The 25,217-nt window shown below is 38.4% G+C and overlaps 2 protein-coding genes and 1 pseudogene across 2 annotated transcripts; 2 read left to right on the top strand and 1 right to left on the bottom strand.

Annotated features, from left to right (window-relative positions):
- The first annotated feature begins 4,816 nt into the window (after positions 1–4,816).
- On the top strand, positions 4,817–5,770 carry LOC105720033 (olfactory receptor 52H1-like; annotated as a pseudogene).
- Positions 5,771–10,794: 5,024 nt separating this feature from the next.
- Positions 10,795–11,775, top strand: LOC105720031 (olfactory receptor 52P1-like). Its single transcript, XM_012456344.2, has one exon. The coding sequence runs from the start codon at positions 10,795–10,797 to the stop codon at positions 11,773–11,775; it is 981 nt and encodes a 326-aa protein (XP_012311767.2).
- Positions 11,776–19,926: 8,151 nt separating this feature from the next.
- LOC105720030 (olfactory receptor 52P1-like) lies at positions 19,927–20,898 on the bottom strand. The gene has a single exon (XM_012456343.2). The coding sequence runs from the start codon at positions 20,896–20,898 to the stop codon at positions 19,927–19,929; it is 972 nt and encodes a 323-aa protein (XP_012311766.2).
- Between the last annotated feature and the right edge of the window lie 4,319 nt (positions 20,899–25,217).

The raw sequence follows: 25,217 nt of genomic DNA, 5'->3' as shown, positions 1-25,217 counted from the left end.
ATTCGCACTTGATATGATCTTATGTTCAGAAAATTATAAGAAATTTATTAAAAATTATTAGGAATAATAAGTTCAGTACAGTAACAGGATACAAGGTCAATATAAAAATCAGTTGTATTTCTGAACACAAAAAATAATAAAAATAGCATTAAAAAATTCTAGTTACTATAGCATTAACAGCAAAATACTTAAGAATAACCTCTATCTCCCCCTCTGGGACTTTGGTTTGGATACAGTGCTCCACCCAATCCTTCTACAACCCACAGAACAAGAAATCTTCGCCGGGCTGAAAAGCCTCAGTGAGCTGCCTGAACAGGGCAGAACAGCAACACCACACATCTACAATCATCTGATCTTTGACAAACCTGAGAAAAACAAGCAATGGGGAAAGGAGTCCCTGTTTAATAAATGGTGTTGGGAAAACTGGCTAGTCATGTGCAGAAAGCAGAAACTGGACCCCTTTCTGACACCTTACACTAAAAATAACTCCAGATGGATTAAAGACTTAAACATAAGACCTAACACCATAAAAACTCTAGAAGAAAACCTAGGCAAAACCATTCAGGACATAGGCATAGGCAAGGACTCCATGGCTAAAACACTGAAAGAAATGGTAACAAAAGCCAAAATAGACAAATGGGATCGAATTAAACTCCAGAGCTTCTGTACAGCAAAGGAAACAATCATTAGAGTGAACCGACAACCAACAGAATGGGAAACAATTTTTGCAATCTATCCATCTGACAAAGGGCTAATATCCAGAATCTACAAAGAACTAAAATAGATTTACAAGAAAAAACAAACAAACCCATCCAAAAGTGGGCTAAGGATATGAACAGACACTTTACAAAAGAAGACATCTATGAGGCCAACAAACATATGAAAAAATGCTCATCATCACTGGTCATTAGAGAAATGCAAATCAAAACCACATTGCGATACCATCTCACACCAGTTAGAATGGCGATCATTAAAAAATCTGGAGACAGGCCGGGCGCGGTGGCTTACGCTTGTAATCCCTGCACTTTGGGAGGTCGAGGTGGGTGGATCACGAGGTCAAGAGATCGAGACCATCCTGGTCAACATGGTGAAACCCTTTCTCTACTAAAAATACAAAAAATTAGCTGGGCATGGTGGTGCGTGCCTGTAATCCCAGCTACTCAGGAGGCTGAGGCAGGAGAATTGCCTGAACCCAGGAGGTGGAGGTTGCGGTAAGCCGAGATCTCGCCATTGCACTCCAGCCTGGGTAACAAAAGCGAAACCCCGTCTCAAAAAACAAATCTGGAGACAACAGATGCTGGAGACGATATGGAGAAACAGGAATACTTTTACACTGTTGGAGGGAGTACAAATTAGTGCAACCATTGTGGAAGACAGTGTGGCGATTCCTCAAGGACCTAGAAATAGAAATACCATTTGACCCAGGAATCCCATTACTGGGTATATACCCAAAGAATTATAAATTGTTCTATTATAAAGACACATGCACGTGTATGTTCATTGTGGCACTGTTTACAATAGCAAAGACCTGGAACCAACCCAAATGTCCATCAGCGATAGACTGGATAAAGAAAATGTGGCACATATACACCATGGAATATTATGCAGCCATAAAAAACGATGAGTTTGTGTCCTTCATAGGGACATGGATGAATCTGGAAACCATCAATCTCAGCAAACTGACACAAGAACAGAAAATCAAACACCACAAAGTATCACTCATAGGCGGATGTTGAACAATGAGAACATGTGGATACAGGGAGGGGAGCATCACACACTGTGGTCAGTTGGGGGGTACTAGGGGAGGGACAGTGGTGGGTGGGGGTGAGATAACATGGGGAGAAATACCAGATATAGGTGATGGAGGGAGGAAGGCAGCAAACCACCTTGCCATGTATGTACCTATGCAACAACCCTGCATGATCTGCACATGTACCCCAGAACCTAAAGTACAATTAAAAAAAAAAAAGAATAACCTCAACAAAAGCGTCAATTTGAACACTGGAAATTCCAACATGGCTAGTGTTAGAAACACCCAGATATCATCCCTGAGCCTCCTTTCTTTAGCTTTGAGGACTTGGCATTTCTAGGGGAAAAAAGGAATTGCATTCTAGGCCTTTATATTATTAGGCGTGGGCTTTTTAAAAAATCCCAACCTTTTCTTCGTTCTTCAAATGTAATAAAGACCACCCAGTTTGTGTGTATGCCCCAGACTTCAAGTCTTTCTTCCCTCCAAAAATGTTGTATTTAGAGATCCATCTCTACATTTCAATTTTGACTTTGGTGTACATGGCATCAGAAGTAGGATCCAGCTGGCTGTGGAGCTCACACCTGTAATCTCAGCCATTTGGGAGGCTGAGAAAGAAGGATTGCTTGAGGACGGGAGTTCAAGACTAGCCTGGGCAACATACAGAGACACTTTCTCTATTGGTAATGAAATGAGCCTTACCTAGACTTTAGCAGAGATAAAATCCACTGCTGCTGACTGCCAGCTTTGTCATTTTCTTCTATCTGGAAGTGATAGGCTTTCCACTTTCTTTTTCTCTTAATTTGGGATACACCCTATATCACATATTTTAAAAATATTCTGTTCATTATATGTATATAATTTTATTTCCTTTATCATCTTTCAATTGCTCAAGCAAAATGAATGCATTCATGTTAGAAAAACTATGCAGAGGTCTTGATGAGAAAAGGTGGCATGTAGGATAAAGCAGTCGTTGTAGGAGTAGCAATGAGTGGATGTAACATGGATACCTACTGATTGAATACTTAGTATACTACAATAATTATTTAGAAGATGAGGATTATGATTATGTGTGAGAAAAATTTGATTTAGATAGCTTCAAGGTCTCTAGATTGAGAAATTGTGTTGTACTGCCATTTGTTGAGTTGGAAACTATTATAGGAGAAACAGGTCTGGGGCAATAGAAAGACAAATGGAATAGTTTGGAAAATACTGACTTGGATGCACATGTAGGATTTCTAAGTGAAGATTACAAGCATAAGATAACTAATTTTTAAACTGAGAAGAGAGGAATATTTTTAAAAATTATACACTTCATAATCTTCAACATAGGGGTCACCGTTAAAGCCATGCCATTGCGGAAATCTCCCAGGTAACATTTTGTACGCCAAGAAAGCAGCAGGCGTGGACGCATGGGCAGAGCACTGCAGAATTCCGACACTCAAGGGACAGATAGGAAAAAAAAGAGTGAATACTGAGGTTGGCAGAAAAGAGTCATCTATCATGTCATGAAATAAAAGGATTTTGGAAGAAGGATTCAACTATTTCCATGAAGTCTCAAAAAATGAATCATTAAGTGGATTGTTGTTGGCCGTGAGATCGGCACTTCTGCCAAGGATCTCTTGACCAGCAAGAGGGTCCTAATACCTGGAAGAGAGAGTGCGCGGAAGAGAAGAGAGAGAGAGATAGATGGGTCTGGAGGACTGAAATGAGATATGCTCAGATCAGCGATTTATTCTTTGTGCACATGTTCTTATATATGATTTTACATACAGTGGCTGACGTCAGTTTTCTTACAGAATCATTATCAGGGGAAAAAACAGAAAGTTACAAGGTAACCAAAGGAGGTTCAAAGTAACCAAGGGAGGGGGCAACATACAAGTTTACCTAAAGGTCACAAAAGATTCTTATCCTTTTATCCATTGTTACAGAAAATAACGTTAAGACAGGTGGGCAAGCAATAAATCAGGAGGGGAACAATTTTGTAGTGATTCAGTGAATGATCTCAATGTTTCTGTGGCTACGGGTAAATAGAGTCATAGAACTAGCCCAGAACATTGACCTCAGGAGAAACACAATAATCTGGCATTACTTCAGTCATGCCTTAGAAGCAGTGAACTGAGAGTAACTCTCTGCAAGCTTAACATTTCCCACGTCTTCCTGTAGCCACCTCACTCGACTGCACCCAGTGGAGAGAGACGTGTCTGGGCTCAAACCCCGTCATGGCGGAGACACGGAGGGGCCTCTACGCTGGTGGGGGATCCCCACAGTGGATTAGGCAGGGATAAGGATGCTATTGTACAGTATTGCCAGGAGAGTGGGCTTCCCCTCCTGGTATATGCCTTCTTTGTGGAACAAGAGAAGAGTTTTACCTTCCTTTCATGAGACAAATTGACGTAGTAAATTATTGGGGACCGCCTTTTCTTGAAAATTTCTCCAACCTAGGAATGTCTGAAGGGGCAGATTAAACCACCTAAACCTTATGGAGAAATGTTCTCCACTTCTTCTTTATGTTGGTGAGCTTTTCTGTAAGAGTAATGGCAACCCAGGCAGATGTTTTAGTGAGGGGGTTAGGGGGAGAAGCAAGGAAGAAAGAGACAGCATTGTCTACTTAGGTTTTAGAAACCAAGCCTGCTTTTGTTAAACTTCCTGTGACCCTCTACAGTTGTTATGTCAGTTCCCCAGAACAGGAGATTTCACAACGAATTTTTGCTTCAAATCTCTGACTAGTAGTAGTATTTCTCTGCCTAATGTTATTTTATGCATATATTTTGTTAGAAAACTTGCTGGGTTGCTGAGAGGTAGGCAAGACTGGTTTAAGTTATATGTCTTGTATTTCTAAGAAATATTGCAATACCATTTTTATTGTGGCTTAAAATTATAACTAGAAGTTTGACACATCTTTATTGTAAAGAGAAGAAGGATAATTTGTCATTTCCTAGAGCTGAAAGTGAGGGGATAATACTGGAGAAGGATCCTTCCGATCAGAGGCAGATCTTTATATATCACTGCAACAATCAGTCCCACAATTTTTGTTTTCAGTTCATGTGACACAACTAATCAATCACGGTAATGGCGACATTCAACTTGAGCAGCTTCAACCCAGGCCCATTCATCCTACTGGGAATTCCAGGGCTGGAGCAGTTTCACATCTGGATCAGATTCCTTTTTTTACTACCTACCTTGTGGCCCTTGCAGGCAATAGTGTCCTTCTCTACCTCATTTCTATGAAGCAAAGCCTCCATGAACCCCTGTTCTTTTTCCTTTTCATGCTGGCTGCTACAGTTCTCAAGCTGTCTAATAACATGTTTACCAAAAATGTTCAACATCTTCTGGCTGGGTCCTCAGGAAATCACCTTTCCTGGATGTCTTACTCAGATGTTTTTTCTCTGGAAAAATTTTGCCATGGATTCTGTCATCGTGCTGGCCACGGCGTTTGATCATTATGTTGCTATTTGCTTCCCTCTAAGATACACCGCTATTGTCACTCATAAAACTATTACTAAGATTGTGATGGGTATCATCAGCAGGAGCTTTTGTATCATCTCCCCAGTTGTGTTCCTATTAAAGCAACTACCTTTTTGTAAAACACTCTTCATTCCCCACACATACTGTGAGCACATAGGTATTGCCCAGCTTGCCTGTGTGGACATCTCCATCAAGATCTGGTATGGCTTTGCTGTGCCTATGGTGACTGTCATGTCAGACCTGATTCTCACTGGCATCTCCTACATTCTTATCCTTCGTGCTGTCTTCAACCTTCCATCCTGGGATGCCTGCCAGAAAACCCTCAGCACATGTGGTTCCCATATGTGTGTTATTCTTATATTCTATACACCAGCCATATTCTCTGTCTTTGCCCACCATTTTGGTCACAATATTCCTCACTCCTTCCACATACTATTTGCCAGTCTCTTTGTAGCAGCCATCCCCACTGCCCTCATTCCAATAATCTATAGAGTGAACACCAAGAAGATTCGGGACAAAATCATCCTCCTCTTTTTCTCTGAAGGGAACCAGTGACAAGAAGCTGAATGCATGGGAAAGAAAATAGGTAATCATGTTTATTTTTTAGTATTTCTTATTTTTTTAAAAGCTGGAATTCCTACAGCACTGACTTAAATGTGTATGAAATCCTGGAAATCCACTATGTGTTATAGGAAGCAGTGAGACAAGAGAAGTAGGTAGGTGTCAAGAGAAGCTAAATAAAATTTGAAGAGGGAATGCTTGTATAAAAGGATCAGAGGGAAATTTATATCTCATATTCTGATAAGATTTCCAAGATTTAGAAGATAGCATGTTGATCATATGTAACTAGACAGATTAGTCTTGTAAACAGGCTAAAAGACATGAGTAAAATCCTGACAATTAGGGATACCTTTGTAGGACACTTTCCAGATGAGTCAGTAAAGATAGCAGCAAATAATTAAAGAATCCTTCAGGAAAATAAATCATCTAAGACAGTGGTTCTCAAACTTTAGTGGTCATCACATTCAGCTGGGGAACTTGGTAAAAATGTAAATGAAAAAATGCAAGTAAGCTTTATTCTACTTTAATGGGCTAAGACATTCTTCAACAGCTCTGGTGATTCTGATACGTAAGAAATCTTGGCTCTTTCCATATCAAGTCTGGTCCTTTGAAAAACACATAGCTTGGATCTTACAGTAATTTTCTGGGTTTAAAAGTGACACAACTCTCTTTTATGCTCCATGTAATTGCTTCTTAACTAATATTCATTTACTCTAAAATTTCCCAGCTTTAAATCTTATATCATCAAACTATATTATCAATTATCTCTACTTGTTGCAGTTATTTTCTGCGACTGGGTCATTCTTTCTTTGAAGACTTTTGTCACAATGTTATTTTCTCCCCCCGCCAAAAAAAACACACACAAACAAAACAAGCAAACAAACAAAACAAAAAAAACCTCATCATGATTTTTGATGATTTTAGTGTCTATATAGGTGATGCTTTAATAATTTGATATGGCAGAAGGCATTACCCAAAGATGGCCATAGCAATATTTTCCATTTTCCATGCTTTTTTGCATTGTGAACTTCTTGCCATTTCTGCATCAATAAAGTCCAAACCCCTTTCTCTTGAATCTGAGTTAGACTTAGGAATTCCTTGAAATAGCATTCACCAGAAGAAACATTCTGGAGCCTCTGAAGTTAGGTCATAATAGCCTTTGCAGTTTCCACCTCAGTCTCTTAAAATGCTTAATCTTAGTAGGCTCCCTTTGAAACCAAACTACTATACTACAAGTGTCCTAAGCAATATGGAGAAGTCATATTTAAATTCTAGTGAGTAGCCCCAGTGGATATCCCAGCCAACAGCCAACAGCCAACAACTGTTAGCTATGTCAGTAAGCCATCTTGGACATTCAGTCCAATTGAGATATCAGACATCTGGAGCAATAACATGAAAAATTGAAAAGTATACTTAATAAACAGATGTATTTGGCTAAGGAGATTTCAAAGCAAAGTACTGGAAGTACCAACACAATTTTTATGCTACATATGGTAATGCATGTATAAAGCAATATGAAGTAAAAATGAAATTGTTTAATGTTGAAACAACATTCAGAGTAAATACAAAGATGTAATATCTGGCTAGATTCAAAGAAGAAATTAACTCTCTCCACCACCGGCTTCTCCAATAACAAAATATTCTCACAGTAAAAAATGGTCCCAGGGTGTAGTATCATCTCCAGAAAAAGGCTGTAAGATCCTTTGCTAACAATAGAGAAATAGAGGTTTTTAATTAGACAAAGAACCTTCTAAGAATCTTTAGAATATTTTTTCAGAGTACTGTAACTGTCAGATAAAATCAGAAAGATAAAAATCTGAAAGGTATTTGTGGGTATGACTTTTGTCTAATAGAGTAAACTCTAAAATTTTAGTAGCAAACTCAGTTTTTAAGAAAAACATACAGATATAAGTACCATGAACTTTGGCGGAAAAGGCCATAGTCATTGCAAAATAAAAGAAGTCTTTAGGTTTTTAACTTTATTAAGCAGGGAGAAGTTTGAGAAAGCTACTCATATGTAAATATAGGTCATTTTTTTGCTACAAAAATAAGATGACGTAGAATATAGAGTCAATTTCCCTGTGGTTGTAGCCAAGCCATGGAGAATTATTCCCAGGGAGCAGGATTGGGTCCTTATTAGGAAACTGGTGATATATTTCTGGCTGTACTTTAGAATTATAATAGACAAGTGGGGGTTAAATACCTTTTCCACTATTTCACATATAAGTATCTATTGCAGTTGTTCTATCTCTGTATCACAATTGTATATTGGCTGTGTAGGATGCAGATAACTCATTTAATTTACTTCACAGATCTCCAAACCGAAAGAAGCTGTACTCATGGTGCTGTATAAAAGGAACTGAATCCAAAGGGTCTTCTTCATACTTTATCCTGATTTTGAGGCTGAGATTCTGGGCTTCAAATTGATCCCATAATGAGAAGGAGACTTTGGGGTCTTAAAGAAGAGATAAATGTATTTTGTATATATGAGGATATGTGTATTGTGACCAGAGGGTAGAATGTTGTAGGTTTTATTTTTCAAAGATGGCAAAACAGTATTTTGCATCACATACACTTTTCTGCAATATTACCTCACCACTCTTCTAATAGGTAAAGTCTAATTTCTTTCCCTATTTTTCTTGTCTGCCCTTAGCAATGTTTTTGAAAAATAGATGTGACATTTGGGGATATTTGAGGCAAGATTATAAGAAATCTTACAGCTTTGTCATTGGTGTTTTTGAATATGTACTTTTTGGGCACTACAGAACACAAACATCATGCTGTGATAATCTAAAGCCATATGGAGAGGTCGTGTGGTTGACAGCTTTGGCTTAGCTCCTAGTTAACAGCACCAGTGCTAGGCTTGACTAGTACTTCTGATTATAGCCACGTAAGAGAGATATCCCAAGTGAGAAATGCCCAAATTACCTCAGAAAAATCTATAGCATCATAAGGGATAATAATAAATTGTTTTAAAACCATTGTTTGGGAGTGGTTTGTTATGCAACAAGAGTTGACTAGAATAATTTGATTCTTAGTACCCTGATCTTTCTTCCAAAGATCTTGACCACTGTGCCCCATCTACTTAATTCCTTGGAAATATTTCTGGAGTGCACTGGATTGCTGAAGATGCCCCAAGGAATGTCTACAGCAAAGCCATTGGCCTGGGACGAAGGTGAGAGACTAAAAACTAGAAAAAGGCCAGAGATAGAATATGAGGCTGCTAACACTATATTGCCAGGGTATCCATCAACAGAAGTTATACCTCTGATGCCTTAATTGGCATAATTACTCCAGCCACAGAATAAACATCTCCCTAGCTCCCGCACCTACACATGCTTGGGAATGAGGGCCTTTAGGATGCCCAAATGGCTAGTCCCCAATCTAGTGACAGATTCAACTTTTTTAAAAAATAAATTTTATTGTGTATATTTAAGGTATACAACATGATGTTATAAGATACCTATATCTGTAGCATATGCATGTTCCACTATTGTGGAACACATTAACATATTCATTGTCTCACATAGTTACCCATTTTTCCCCTTGTAGCAAAAGCAGCTACAATCTACTCATTCAACAAAAATCCTGGATACAATATACTGTTATTAACGATACTGCCCATGTTGCATATTAGGTATTTTAACTTGTTCATTCTACATGTTTGCTATTTTGTATCTTTTGACCAATATCTCTATTTCCTCTCTGTGGCCCTGACCCTGGTAATCATTTTATTCTCTATGTTTTAGACATCCCCTGTTTCCAAATTTCACATGTAAGTGAGATCATGTGGTTATTTGTCTCTCTGGGATGGGCTTATTTAATTTAGTATAATCTTCTCCAGGTCTATCTATATTATGTCAAATGGCAGAATATCCTCCTTTTTTAAGGCTGAATAATATTTCATTGTACATATACACCACAGTTTATTTATTCATCCATTGATTCAGTTTTAACTTCCCCCTCTCTCTCCTCAGACTCCTCCAAGATTGGCAAAGACTGGAACACTTCCTGAATTCCTCAGATTAATTACCCTCATCTCTTGGGAGCTCAGGCAACCTCCAGGGTCAGTTTTACACATAATAATAGTTGTGCCTTGTGTGTTGGGGAGTGGAAGGTTGGGGTTGGCGGAAATAAGCAAAGAGCTAATGCTGGGCACCCTGAGGACCTTTACTTAAGTTACTTAAAGGGCCACACCATTTATTTTGGGCACCCAGAAGTGAAGTGTGGAGAGATGCAGGGCCATGAGTGTGCTCTCCAAGAGCCGTATGAGTGTTTGTTAAGATATACCTACATACATATGTATGCACTCACACATACACATTTGCAGAAGGTGTCTGGACCAGCTGCCTACCCTCTCACTGCCTCCCTTTCAGGTAAGTGGTTTTAGATAAGGGTGGGCTTTATATTCACATTCTGGTGAGTTTCAGCCATCCAGCACCCCATTGCCTACTTCATTCTTCATTGTCAATGCACCATTCTCATCAATAATGTTCCCACTCCCTCATATCCTGTATCTGCTGAAAATATGAATTCCTTAATTTTTGGATGCGGAATTCTATTATAAGCTTTTAAGTTACCTTAATTAAAAAAAATCAGTTTTGTTGAGTACATTTCATCTTTCGGTTTCTGAGAGGGCTATATTGCATTTTGTCAGCTTCTCTTTCTATTCCATGCATTTGTCTTGCACATATCTCACGTTCTATTCTTTATGTTGATACACATTTATTTCTTAATATTAAAATAGATTTAATGAGATATTTATTTAATAAGAACCATTTTGTCTTTAATAAAAGCATTTAGCATAGAATATATCCTCTTGAATATTAATGCAGTTATACCTCATTATTGCTACTGTACTATTACAACTGTCCTTTATGATATATAACATCATGATTTCAGAATCATTTTTGTGTATAACATTTCAATCTTTGTTTTCCATTTTGAAGCTCTTTTAAAAATTGAAGCTCATGTAGACTCTTTATTGTTCTCCATAGGTACTTAAGCAGGGTGCCACCATGACTGCTTGCAATGCCTCACAGGGCCACCCTTCTTTCTTCATTCTCCAAGGCATTCCTGGCATGGAGGACAAACACAAATGGATAGCTATCCCCTTCTCCTCCGTGTATTTCATTACTGTGCTTGGGAACTGCACCATCCTCCTCACCATTTCCACAGAGCGCTCCCTGCACAAACCCATGTTTCTGCTCCTCTGCCTGTTGGCCCTCACAGACCTGGGCATGTCTACAACCACCATTCCCAAGGTGCTGTGCATTTTCTGGTTTGGCCAGAGTGAGATCAGCTATGAAGGCTGCCTGGTTCAACTGTTCTTCATCCACTCCATCTCGGCCATGCAGTCAGCTGTCCTGATGACCATGGCCTTTGACCGCTACGTGGCCATCTGCAAGCCCTTGCACTATGCCACTATCCTTTCCAATAGTCGCATTGGACTCATTGGTCTAGTGAGTTTGGTGAGAGCTATCCTCCTTATTCTCCCCATGCCCATCCTCCTTCAGCAAATGCCCTATCATGCCAGTCATGTCATCCCCACCACCTACTGTGAGCACATGGCTGTGGTGAAGATGGTTTGTGTAGATACTACACTCAACCGGATTTATGGCCTGGTGGTGGCCTTGTTGGTTGCTGGGCTAGACCTCTCAGCTATTGCTTCATCTTACGTGCTAATCATCCAGGCTATACTGCGTCTTTCTTCTAAGGAAGCCCACCACAAAGCAGTCAACACCTGTACCACACACATCTGTGTCATGCTTATTTCTTATACTCCCTCACTTTTCTCTTTTCTCACTCACCGCTTTGGCCGAGGCATTCCACCCCATGTCCATACCATTCTCGGCAACCTCTATTTCCTTGTACCTCCAATGCTCAATCCTATAATTTATGGAGTGAAAACTAAGGAGTTCCGGGACAAAGTGACCAAATATGGTTGCTGGAGAAAAGAACCCGCAACCACTGCCCATGGTCAGAAACGTGTCTGCTAATCCAGCATCTGTGAGTTTGAGGAAGAACGTTGAGTAGATGCAGTTCCTGAGGAAATCAGCTAGTGATAGAAATGTGTTCTATTGGCAGATTTAGCTGCCAAGATGTTTGTCGTTGGTCAGAGAGGCTAAGGCATAGGAGACCTTTTGGTCTCAGTAACTCCAAAGCAAGGCAATTATCCCCACTGTGAAATGAAAATAATGGCATTTGCTCTCTATACCTGACACAGGGGTTGGACAAATTACATGTTATAATGTCTGTAAAAGCACTTTGAACAACACACACACACACACACACACACACACACACACACACACACACTGAACACATGTAAAATGAGGTAGAATGCTTCCATGTGGTGAGAACATATGAGCAACCAGTAACTTGCCCACCTTCAAATCAATGAGTTGTAGAATGCTATTTACTTTGCCAAGATAAGGCTGAGTTTTGTGTGTGTGTGTGTGTGTGTGTGTGTGTATCTGTGTGTTCAAGGAGAAGGTAAAATGGAGAAGATTGTTTGGGGGAGTGAAAAGGGATAATGATAGTGCAAAATTGAATTTAGTCCCTATGTTATCCTTACTGCAGAAACCTTACACTTGAGCAGCAGAACTTGTTGCTTCCTTGTAAGCCTAGGGAATATGCACAGAAAACATAATCTGAAATTCCCAGAGAAATTTCAAAGGAGGGGGGAAATGGGAAACTCTTACTCTTAAAAGGTGGATATGCATTCTTACAAATTTTTATTTGTACCAGTTCCTAGAGTCAACGTTTGTCTCAACTAATTCCAGCATATGACAAGAATCTCTAGCAAAGAGAAAATTCTGAGAATGTTCTTTAAAGGGTCATAGTTATAAAAGTCAGTTTTATATTGGAAATCTTGGTTATATAACTCTGCCAGGCCATTTCTCTGGAAATCCAGGAAGAAATCATGAACAAGCAATTGGGGTGGTGTGTAGAGTTCAGATCGTGTGCCAAGATTTGTGAACACATTAAGTTCAGGAGATATTGTTCATCACTTCTAGACATTGATTTGGAGTATAGTGTTAAACATTTTAAGACATATAAAGTTTGTGGCCCGAAATATTTTAGGGGTTGTCCTCATATTGTACAGCTAATATAAAAAGGCATAATTCAATGAAAAAGATACCTACTTTAAAAGCCACATGACCACTATTTAAATGAAACTCTTAAAATGGCAGGAAAATAAATGAAACTTCTCCAGAATGTTGTTCTAGTTATACTAATAATTAAGGCTTCAAATAAACAAAAAAATTAATAACATAAACTGAGAAAGGTGGGATATTTCAGAACTTGAAATAAAAGGTCCAACCTTCAAGAGGGGAAAAAAAAGAGAATTGACTAGGAAGTGCCTTTTCTATAAATGCTAGACCAGAGATCAAGGAAAATTTGCAGGAGCATTAATGACTGAAGAGCAGAGTACTGCTTATCTGAAATAAGTATTAAGTAGATATTTAAGCCATCACAAACCTACAAAGAGAAAAAGTCATCAGCAAAATGTCATAGTTAAGAATTTAAAGCAGCCTGAGGGCATCATTAGCTTAACGCTTGTGGCAGCACTGCACTTCCTTTTTGCTAAAATCTTAGAGTGAACTTGTTTGTTTGTTTGTTTACTGTGGTTGAAATAGGATTGAGGGGCAAAAGCAGAGAGTTCAAATACTGTATTATATTATGGTATCTCTCTCTCTCTCTTTCTCTTTCTTTCTTCCTTCCTTTCTTTCTTTCTTTTCTTTCTTTCCTGATAGTTTTTATAAAAATTATGTCACTATTCAACCCAATACAACATGTATCTGTTCATACCTATTTCTTATGTAAACAAAATCTTCAAGTATTGTCAGTATAAAATGGAAATATGTTTACACATGGTATTTTGAAATTTATTGTTTAACTAACATTGTTTGGCATCAACCCATGATGGTATATATAAATTTATAGCATTTAAAAAATTATCTTGTAGTATGTTTTAACCAATCCTGTATTAGTAGACATGTGCATTGACTCCATTTCTTCATTTGTATAAACAATACCATGGCTATAGAGCAGGGATTAGAAAACTGTGGTATGTGATTTAAGTTTGGTCTGCTCCCTGTTTTTATAAATAAAGATTTATTGGAATACAGCCAGACTCATTTACTTAACATTATAATTTATGGCTGCTTTTGCACTAGAGTGGAAATGCTGATTAGTTGTGACAAAAACCACATCACCTGCAAAGCAAAACACGTTTACTCTCTGAAACTTCACAGAAAAATTAAAGGAGTAAAGGAGCCAGAGACAAAGAGAGTGTGGGGAATAATTACTCATAGTTCCCTCTTCTCTTGCCCTCCAAATTCCTTTTAGTGTCCTATGATGGTCATATGAATGTGTTGCAGAGGCCTCCTACTACAGGGAGCCTAATTGACTGAAGGGCCTAACTCCTGCAACTTGAAATCTATCATTGAATTTGAACCTAGGTGATGCCTCCCATTGGCTACTCTCCACTATGACTGAGTGTGGCAAGGATGCTGAAGGAAATCCATTACTGGGGAATGTGGGACATGTTGGTAGGCTCCTTGGTAAGCTGACTTTGGCTTTGCATCACAATCTAAGATACTTTGACCAAAACTTCTCTTTCTTTCTTTTTAACTTGGGATTGAACTTATGTTGTGATGTGACTGCTGTCCCAATCTATGATGATTTGCTTCCTTATTTTCTTTCATGCGGTATTTCTTTTACTAAAATTCTTATATGGTAAATCCCATCTTGGCATCTGCTTTGCTCAAGAGTCATAGTAATACTAGTAACACTGAGAGTGGTACAAGTAGATAAGAAATTGGGATTTTCTGTCTGGCAGGCAGAGGATGCTCTCTTGATTCATAGGTGGGGCAGGATAGTACCTGAGAAGAGGTGGTAGTTCAGTTGCTATTTCACCAGTGGAAGTAAAGGTGGTAAGTGCGATGATATAGCCATTTGAAATATATGGAGGAAGAATTGCCTACAAAAATAACTGATGACTGGTGACTTATTTTGCTATTTTTTTGAAAGATGAGAGTCTCATAGCCACTAATAATAACTCATTGTAAGAACCAGAGAGCCTCAGTGGTGGTAGTTTATGAAGAGGCTTTTATCACCTATAGTGGAAGGGCATACACAGTCAACGGCAGGCTGAAGACTTACTTGGGAGACTCACAGGGGTCCAGTGAAGTCTAAACATTCAACTAAAGTGGTTCTATTACGTGTAGGTCAATATGTTGGTAAAGAAAAGCTAGAATTTTGAAAACTGGGACAGAATCATTATTATCCAGATGGGTGCTTCTGAAGACATATACTCAATAATGTTTGTTGGACCTTCTAGACATGCAGAGATCTCTGCAGCAGTCTGTTATTACTTCTGTGCTAGATGACGCTACAGAAACTTATGCTCCAAAAGACAACAGGCACTTACTCACAACATGCTTCCTCCCCTTCTCCTGACTGCCAGGCTTATAACTAAGGCTTCATTGCTGCATAACACAGCTAGGTACACTCTAGATCTCACCAGAGAATAAAAGAGCTAAACATCTAAAGAATTACAAGAACTAGCTGGCATGTACTGGCAGGAGCCAAAGGTAACTCTTGGGTTTGGATTTTGAAGATGCTTGATTGAAAGTGCTAGAACATAAAGACTAGATGAACAAAAATTAACTTACCTCCTCAGAAATAGAATGTTAAAACTTAGTATCATCATTAAAGACTTAAAAGATGCCAAGGTTGTGATGCCTATCACATATCTGTTTAATTCTGGTCCATGCAGAATGTAGATGAATCCTGAAGAATAACTATGGACTATTTTACACTTACATAGAAACTCTAATTGCAACTATTGTGCCAGATGTGTTATCACAGATAGATCAGCATACTTAAGGCCTGACGTACATAGGACGTAGTCATTGACTTGTATAACGTATTTTTCCTAATCATAGCTAATTGTAAGAATGAGACAGCCTCAGTAATAGTAGTATATAAAGTAATGGCAGTATATGAAGAGGCTTTTATCACCTATAGTGGAAGGGTGAATTAGAAAATTGAATTAGAAAAGTGAATCACAAACAGCATTCACATGGGACAAGCAATATTCATTTACAGTTCTGTTTCAAGACTATGTTAACTCTCCTGCCCTATGTTATAACAGAGTCCACAGAGATCTAGACTGCTTGACATCCCACAAAATATCACGCTGATCCACAACATTGACAACATCATGTTGAATGGTTGGCAAGATGAGTGATATTGGCTAAATATTATTATAGGACTTTCTCAAATACAAGCACTACAGAGGTGGGAGACAAATCCTATGAAGATGCAAGAACTAGCCACTTTAGTAAAGTTTTTCAGGGTGCAGAGATCAGGGAAATACCAAGATATCCCCACAAAAGCAAAAGTCAAATTGATGTATTTTGCATACTCTCCTCCAACTCCATGAGGAAAGAAACACAGAGCTTAATAATACCCTTTAGAATCTGGGTGGCACACCCCACATGTAAGAATATTGCTTAAGTTCAAACACTGGCTGATGTAGGAGGCTGTAACTTTAACTGGAGGCCAGGAGCAGCACGCTCAGGCCATTGTGCAATCATCTCTGCTGCTTGGGCGACATGATCTGGCAAACTTGTTATTGGGTATCAGTTGTGGGACAAGATACAGGATGGAACTAATGTCAAGTTCCAGTAGGAGTATCACAATGAAGAATCATGGGATTTGCGAGTAAGGCCATACCAACTGCAGCAGAGGCTTGCTTGCCTTTTGATAAACAGCTCTTAGTGTATTATTGAGCCTTGGAAGAGACAAAACATTTGAACCAAGACACTTTAGTAACCGGATTTCATGATGTCACTCAGTGACTCACGCTTCCTGGTACACAAGGCCTTTTTTAGTCCTGTTACACATTGTATCAGGGTTATTCTGCATGGTCAATAGAAAATGACAGATGTGACAGTAGATTGTATCAGAGGCTAGGTCATAAAAGGTTTTGAATCTTTTTCTCTCTTCCTGGATTACTAACTCTTGGGGAAATCAGCTTCCATGGGCATACTCTAGTAGCCTCATGGAGAGATTTATGTGGTAAGAAACTAAGGCCTCCAGTCAACAGTCCTGTAGGTATATATTCTGGCTAATGTTTTGTATTTTTAGTGGAGATGGGGTTTCACTGTGTTAGCCAGGGTGATATCAAGCTCCTGAACTTGTGATCCACCCACCTCAGCCTCCCAAAGTGTTGGGATTACAGGCACGAGCCACAGCACCCGGCCACTCCACAACTTCTTTATTCTATATTCTTGGTTGTCTTCAAAAAGACAATATAAGCATAACAGAATGGAAAGATGTCTTATGATTAGATATATTAGGGTTAGAATCCAGGCTAACTACTCACTACCAGTAAGCGTAACTTACATAAAGAAATTGAGTCTTTGTAACTTAATCTGAAAAATGGATATTATTATATAACTTGAGCTAAATTTAAAATAATTCAATGAGATATTATATGTATAAATACCTGGAATAACTATCATGGAGCCACCTAAAGAGATGGTATTTTTGCTGGAATTAATAGAATGTGAGGAAGATAATGTGGAACCCTTTATTTGTTCCTTTCTGAGGACAGAAATACCCCAACCTTAGCTGTTACCCTGAATTCTCTTAGAGTTTCTTATCATCCAGTTTCTTCCCCTGCTTTCCAATATTTGAATGCTATAATTCTTCTCCATCATTGGGATTATATTTTAATGAGAGTAGAATACTTAGCACTTTATTTCTTTAGTTTTCTCTGACCTTTGCCATGCTAATCATGAAGATGTTAGACATAAATCCTCTCTCAGTCTCCAACCTTCAGTGGGAGATCTGGCTTATGAAGAACAAAAAGGTACGAAGAGTCTAACATAAAATAATGATCTGACTATATTATTCCATTCTCACACTGCTATAAATAACTATCTGAGACTGGGTAATTTATGAAGAAAAGAGGTTTAATTGGCTCATGGTTCTGCAGGCTGTACAGAAAGCATGACTCGGAGGCCTCAGAACACTTGCAATCATGGCAGAAGGTGAAAGGAAAGCAAGCGTGTCTTACCATGGCAGAGCAGGAGAGAGAGCGAGCGTAAAGGGGGAAGTGCTACACACTCTCAAACAACCAGATCTTGTGAGAACTCCATCACAAGAACAGCAAAGAGGAAATCTGCTGAAATGATCCGATCACCTCCCACCAGGTCTGTCCCCCAATAGTGGGAATTACAATTCGATGTGAGATTTGAGTGGGGCCACAGAGCCCAGCCATATCCTGGCTTTACCTCTTTTCCTCCTCCTATGCCAACCTTTTCCCATCACAGTCTCCATAGAAACACTTCCATAGTTAAGAGTAGATTGGGCCATTTCTTGTCTAAGAGAATTAACAACAGGACTGGCTGGTTACAATGTTGTTAGTCTGTTATACAGAGAATATGATGTTTTCCTGCTTGTAGGCATCATCCTACTCATCTTCCTAGGCAAGATGAGGTGAAACCCAACAGAAAGGAGTGATCAGTAGGGAGCACACTCTCTGTTCTAGATCGCAGGAATTAAAGATGTTCTTAGAATTTTTTTTTTTTTTTTTTGAGACGGAGTTTTGCTCTTGTTACCCAGGCTGGAGTGCAATGGCGCGATCTCGGCTCACCGCAACCTCCGCCTCCTGGGTTCAAGCAATTCTCCTGCCTCAGCCTCCCGAGTAACTGGGACTACAGGCGTGCACCACTATGCCCAGTTAATTTTTTGTATTTTTAGTAGAGACGGGGTTTCACCTTGTTGACCAGGATGGTCTCGATCTCTTGACCTCGTGATCCACCCGCCTCAGCCTCCCAAAGTGCTGGGATTATAGGCGTGAGCCACCGTGCCCAGCCGTTCTTAGAATTTATAGATTGTTTAGCTCACCACAGTAGAGAGGGGGTAAGAATTTGTTAGAAGTCATGGCTACGGTTAAAGAGTATATATGACACTTATTCTCCATGTCACTATCTTTTGAAGAATCTCAAACTCAGTGATTTAGACTGAAAAGGAGTTTAGAAATACCTGATCCTTTCTCCTGATTCTAAACTCAGTAATCACATATGTTTAGATTGTGCTAAATCTGTGATAATACTATGTCTCAGTAGTTCTTGTATTCCACAGTTTCAATTTAACATTTATTAAGTTTAACTTTTATCTGATTAAATATCCAATCTTGTATTTGTCTTATTATGTTGTGCAATTGATCTGATGATAACTATGTATTTAAATGATTAGATAGAAATTTCACTCATTACAATGATTCAAAACATATCAACAAAGCAATGCTTCATCAAAACAATATGTTAGTCTTTGTACACGACTTGAGTCACTGTGAAATATCACTTCAAGAACAGGTGGCTTCATGTTCACACATGGCTTTTTAAAGATGAAGTTCCTGGTCATTTAAGTCTTTTGAATCAGGTATACAAATACATGTTTTCCTTTGCAATAAAATTTTTGAAATATGTATCTCAGCAGTCCCTGAATTCAGTCTATATATATCATCCTCAAATTCCTTCATTGTTGTCATCACATCCCTATCATCAATATCATCCGGTCAGTGCGGTGAACATACCACATTGTATTTCATGTCAAATATTCCTGATGAAAAGATCAATTGCCTGAAGAGATATTACATGTTAAGGTGGTGTGCTAAGATAATAAGTACACCACATTCCTTTCAGCAAAAGGTACTAGTTAGAAACAAACACAGATAATTTGAGAAATAGAAAATAGATAGAAAACTGAAACAAATATAAAGTCTCCATCAAGACAAGAAAACATGACCTTGGATCATTGAAGAGCAATATTGTATGTAGTTGATGAATGTGAACAGATGTGAATGTCATCAGGAGACCCATGACATCAGAGTGTCCCTGGTAAATAGGCATAGGAAGAGATAGCTTAGACACTCCTTTCTGTACTCCATAACTCAATGAAAGTACAAATACACTGGTCCTTCTTGTAAACTCCACCTGACCCCCCCCCCAAAAAAAAAGAAAAAGAAAATCACTTATTCATGCTTTATTTTTTCCACAGCTGATACGGAGATGCAACTGGGTGTTGGATGGTTGAGCGAAAGCATTATCAGTTAACCTTATTATTCATTTACTCACAGGTTTATTGCTGGGACTCACATTCTGTGCAATTCCTCTGCACAGGCATTTGGTCACCTTGCCCCGTATTTCCTTCGTTTTTATACCATAGATGATGGGGTTGAGCATTGAGGGCAGGAGAAGGTAGAGATTGGCAAGGAGAATATGTGCATGAGGTGGGATATTGTGACCAATGCGGTGGGTGATAGAGGAAATGAGTGCAGGCACATAAGTGACAAGGATGACAAAGAGGTGTGCTGAGCAGGTGTTGAGGGCTTTGTAGGTGGCATCTCGAGATCTAAGGCGTACCACAGCCTGAAGGATAAGGACATAAGAGAAGCCAATGAGCAGCAGATCAAGTCCCACCACAAGCAGGATCACAAAGAGCCCATAGACACAATTGGGCCTGGTGTGGTTACAGGCCATCTTCACCACAGCCATGTGATCACAGTAGGTATGAGGAATGACTGTGTGGCAGAAGGTTAATCTTTGAAGTAGAAGAGGCATGGGCAAGACAAGGATCACACCCTTGGCAAGAGCCAGCAGTCCCAGGCGTCCAACTAAGGAATGGCTCAGAATTATATTATAGCGTAAGGGCTCACATATGGCCACAAAACGGTCAAAAGCCATTGAAACAAGGAGGGCTGATCGTACCACAGATGATCCATGGATGAAAAACATCTGAGTGAAACAGGCATTGGCAGCTATGTCCCCATCATTGAACCAGAAGAGGCAGAGGAGCTTGGGTACCACAGCCAGAGTGGATATGAGGTCAGCCACCATCAGTAGGGCCAGAAGCAGGTACATTTGTGAATGAAGTGTGGGCTCTGTGGCCACCAGGAAAAGGACAGAACCATTGCCAATGAGGATAGTCAAAAACATGGAGAAGAAAGGAACAGATAGCCACAAGTGCTGTGACTCTAAGCCAGGTATGCCCATCAGCGTGAAGGTCACGAAGCTGGAATGGTTGAGGATTAGCATGGTAGAAAATAGTTAGTGGTTGTTAAAGAAAGTTTAGACACCCATCAATGAGACATGGCTGGTGCGTTGTTTTTTACTGGGTTTGGGTTCTAAAGACTTGCTGAGACGGAGCCTAGAGAAAGATGGCAGAATGCATCTTTGGGATCATAAAATCCACAATCTCCTTTCAAGTCTATCTCGAAGCACCTATATTGCTTTCACAATAATTTCATTGTGGGACTTTGGCTTCTTTTCTTTATAAAGGATATTGTAGTGAACATTTATTCTTACCTTTTCCAGTTCAGCAATTCCACATTTTAAGAAGTCTGACTAAATAGGATAAAATTTTTTTTTTTTTTTTTGAGACGGAGTTTCGCTCATTACCCAGGCTGGAGTGCAATGGCGCGATCTCGGCTCACCGCAACCTCCGCCTCCTGGGTTCAGGCAATTCTCCTGCCTCAGCCTCCTGAGTAGCTGGGATTACAGGCACGCGCCACCATGCCCAGCTAATTTTTTGTATTTTTAGTAGAGACGGGGTTTCACCATGTTGACCAGGATGGTCTCGATCTCTTGACTTCGTGATCCACCCGCCTCGGCCTCCCAAAGGATAAAATTTTACCTTTGATAGAAAGATGGAAAAACTTGATAGAAGGGCTTTAATTTTCTCCTTGGGAAGCCTCCAAAATATATAAAAATGGAGGAAATATACTTCCCCCTACCTTGTTCTAGGAGTGCTGAGCTGTTGGAAGAACTGAGTTCCTTTGAGTTCATGTTTTGCCCCTCTTAGAGATCCACGTTTAGGTAGTGATTCCTTCTCTCCCCGTGGGGCTTTCTGGATTTGAGGGGACAAAATATGAAAGATACAATGTCCAAATAAAGACACTATCAGGTGGCTATTTCCCACCATCTCCTGAGTTGTTAAAAATGCATATTTGCAACTGCCGGACAGTCCTTTGAGGTTTTGAATTTAACTCGTGCATCCCTCTCTTTTTCTCTCTCTCTCCTTCTTTTTTCCACAGAAGTTTATTGGGGAATCTCTCTTTCTTTATTACAACTGACCTTCATGTATAAATTGTATTACCTTTAATCATGAGGTGTTTACTTTAAATTTGTACACTGGGCTACTTAAGAGTCCTCATTTATTCTTTAGTTTTTATCATGAATTATGCAGAATTTCTCTTTCCTTCCAGGATCTATGGACACTTTAAGTACTAATTAAATCAAGAACTTTTTCCACTAATTCCCATCTCTATGGTACCAACCATCTTTCACTTCCTATACATTGTCCAAACTATCTGCTTTTTAGGTTGTAGACATTCAATTTAAACTTATGACCTCTAGTCATGGTTCCATATGTTAGGAAGCTTAACATTACGATATAAAATTATATTTAGAAATCCTCTGAGCTGTTGCAATTGTGAAGCTGATTAACAGTTCTTAGAGGAAGCAGGTGTGCATATATCTGCATAATGAGAGAAATCTGTATTAAATCTGGACTTCTAATTGGCAGCTAATCTTTATAACAGAGTATATGGTGTGAGGAGAAAGAACCAATAACAGAGATAAAAACCTTCAACTGAATAAATAAAATAACACTGTCCTTAGCATTTTGAAAATCATATTAACATGAACTATGGAAAATAGTAAGGTAGGATATACTTAGATAGAACTTTGTACTCATGCCTGAGCGGACATAAGAACAATTAGTTCTGATACAAACAAGTTATAACCACATGAGTTTTGCAGAACAGAATCTGTAGATTGTGTACAATACAGGAAGAAAACAGAGACATTTGTCTAGTGATAGAGCTAGGAGCTCTATAGTTATGTTAGAAGCTCAGTGTAGATAACATGCATGACGTTTTCATGGCTTTGTGAATCACAAAACTCATTAGCACTGTCACAGGATAAAATTTCCCCTTATAAAAGACAGAGACAATACTTGAGTTACTTGAGTTTGAGTTACTGCCCTGGGACTTAATGATTTCACAATAATTGTTTCAGGTTATTTATAATTCTATTAAAATAACTTTTGCTATTAAACGGCTCCACATAGCCAAATCCTTGGAACTTAAATCTGAGTGATTTAATAATCAGATCTATCCTGTAAGTTATGCTAAAGGGAGAACTTCAATCAGAAAGAAAAGGATGTTATTGAGCAAGAAGAAATCACTCACTGGTAATAGTAAATACACAGAAAAACACAAAGTATTATAACACTGTAATTGTAGTATGTAAAATACTTTTAAGTAGAAAGGATACATATTGAACCATTCAAAAATAATAACTGCAACAACCTTTTAAAACAGACAGTAAAATAAGACAAAAATAGAAATAAAAAGTTAAAAAGTGATAGGATGGAGTTAAGGTGTATAATTTTTATTAGTTTTCTTTTTGCTAGTTATTATGTTTATGCAAACAGTGTTGTTGTTATAAACTTAAAATAATGAAGTATAAGATAGTATTTGCAAGCTTCATGGTAATCTCAAATCAGAAAGTATACAACAGATACACAAAAATTAAAAAGCCAGAAATTAAATGATACCACTAGAAAAAAAAATCACATTCACTAAAAGGAAGAAAAGAAAAAGAAGACCACAAAACAACCTGAAAACAAATAAAATTGCAGGGGTAAGTTCTTACTTGTCCATAATACCAATGAATGTAAGTGAACTAAACTCTCCAAACAAAATACATTGATAGGCTGAATAGATTTTTTTTTTAAAAAAAGAACAAGACCCAATGACCAGTTACCTACAAAAAACCACACTTCACCTATAAAGATACACATAGACTGACAATAAAAGGATAGAAAAAGTTATTCCATGCCAGTGGAATATGGAATCTTCCATATTCCAAGATAGAGCAGGGGTAGCTATACTTATGTCAAACAAAATAGATCTCAAGACAAAAACTATAGGAAGAAACAAAGAAGTCATTATTTAATGATAAAGGGTCAATTCAGCAAGAATTAATTTTAAATATATATTCACCCAATACTGAAGCACCCAGGTCTATAAAGCAAATATCATTAGACCTAAAGAAAGAGATAGACTCCAATACAATAATAGCAGAGACTTCAACACTTCAAATTCAGCATTGGACAGATCTTCCAGACAGAAAATCAACAAGGAAACACTGAACTTAACCTGCACTGTAGACCAAATTGATCTCATAGATTTTCACAGAATATTTTATTCAACAGCTGCAGAATACATTTTCTTTTCCTCAGTGTGTTAATTATTCTCAAGGATAGACCCTGTGTTAGGTCACAAAGCAGTCCTTAAAACATTTAAGAAATGATGTAATATCAAGCATCTTCTCTGACTACATGGAATAAAACTAGGAATCAATAGCAAGAGGAATTTTGGAAATTATACAAACACATGTAAATTAACCAATATGCTCCTGAATGACCTGTGTGTCAATGAAAAAATTAAGAAGAAAGTTGAAAAACTCCTTGAAACAAATCATAATGGAAACCCGACATACCAACAACTATGGGATACAGCAAAAGCAGGACTAAGAGGGAATTTTATAGTTACAAGTGCCTACATCAAAAAAGAGGTAAAACTTAAAAGAAACAACCTAATGATTCATCTTGAAAAACTGGAAAAACAAGAGCAAATCAAACCCCAAATTAGAAGAAATTATAAAGATCAGAGCAGAAATAAGTGAAATTGAAATTAGAAAAACAATACAAATGATCACTGAAACAAAAAGTTGTTTTTTAAAAAGTTAAACAAGTTGCCAAACCTTTAGCCTGAGAAAAAAAGAGAGAAGGCTCAAATAATAAAGTTAGAGATAAAAAAGAGACACTACAACTGACACTGCAGAAATTCAAAGGATCATTAGTGTCTACTATAAGTAGCTATATGTCAACAAATTGGAAAGCCTAGAAGAAATGGACAAATTCCTAGATACATACAACCTGCAAAGACTGAGCCATGAAGAAATGCAAAACCTGCATAGACCAAAAACAAGTAACAAGACTGAAGCCATAATAAAAAGGCTTCAAGCAAAGAAAAGCCTGGGACCTAGTGGCTTCACTGTTGAATTCCACAAAACATTTAAAGAAGAACCAATACCAATTCTGCTCAAACTATTCCAAAAAATATAATTTGGAATACTTCCAAACTCACTCTACAAGGCCAGTATTACCCTGATACCAAAACCAAAGCCAAACAAGCACACATCAAAGAATAAAGAAGACACTACTGGCCAATATCACAAATGAATATTGTTGAAAAAACCCTCAACAAAATACTAGCAAACTGAACTTAACAGCACTTTAAAAAGATCATTCATTATGACCAAGTGGGATTTATCTCAGGCATGCA

The sequence above is a fragment of the Aotus nancymaae genome, unplaced genomic scaffold (assembly GCF_030222135.1).
Source record: "Aotus nancymaae isolate 86718 unplaced genomic scaffold, 86718_ANA_hifiasm-v0.15.2.pri h1tg000059l, whole genome shotgun sequence".
Lineage (NCBI taxonomy): Eukaryota > Metazoa > Chordata > Mammalia > Primates > Aotidae > Aotus > Aotus nancymaae.
The sequence above is the reverse complement of the archived record's forward strand: the minus strand, read 5'-3'. Positions and strand labels throughout refer to the sequence as shown.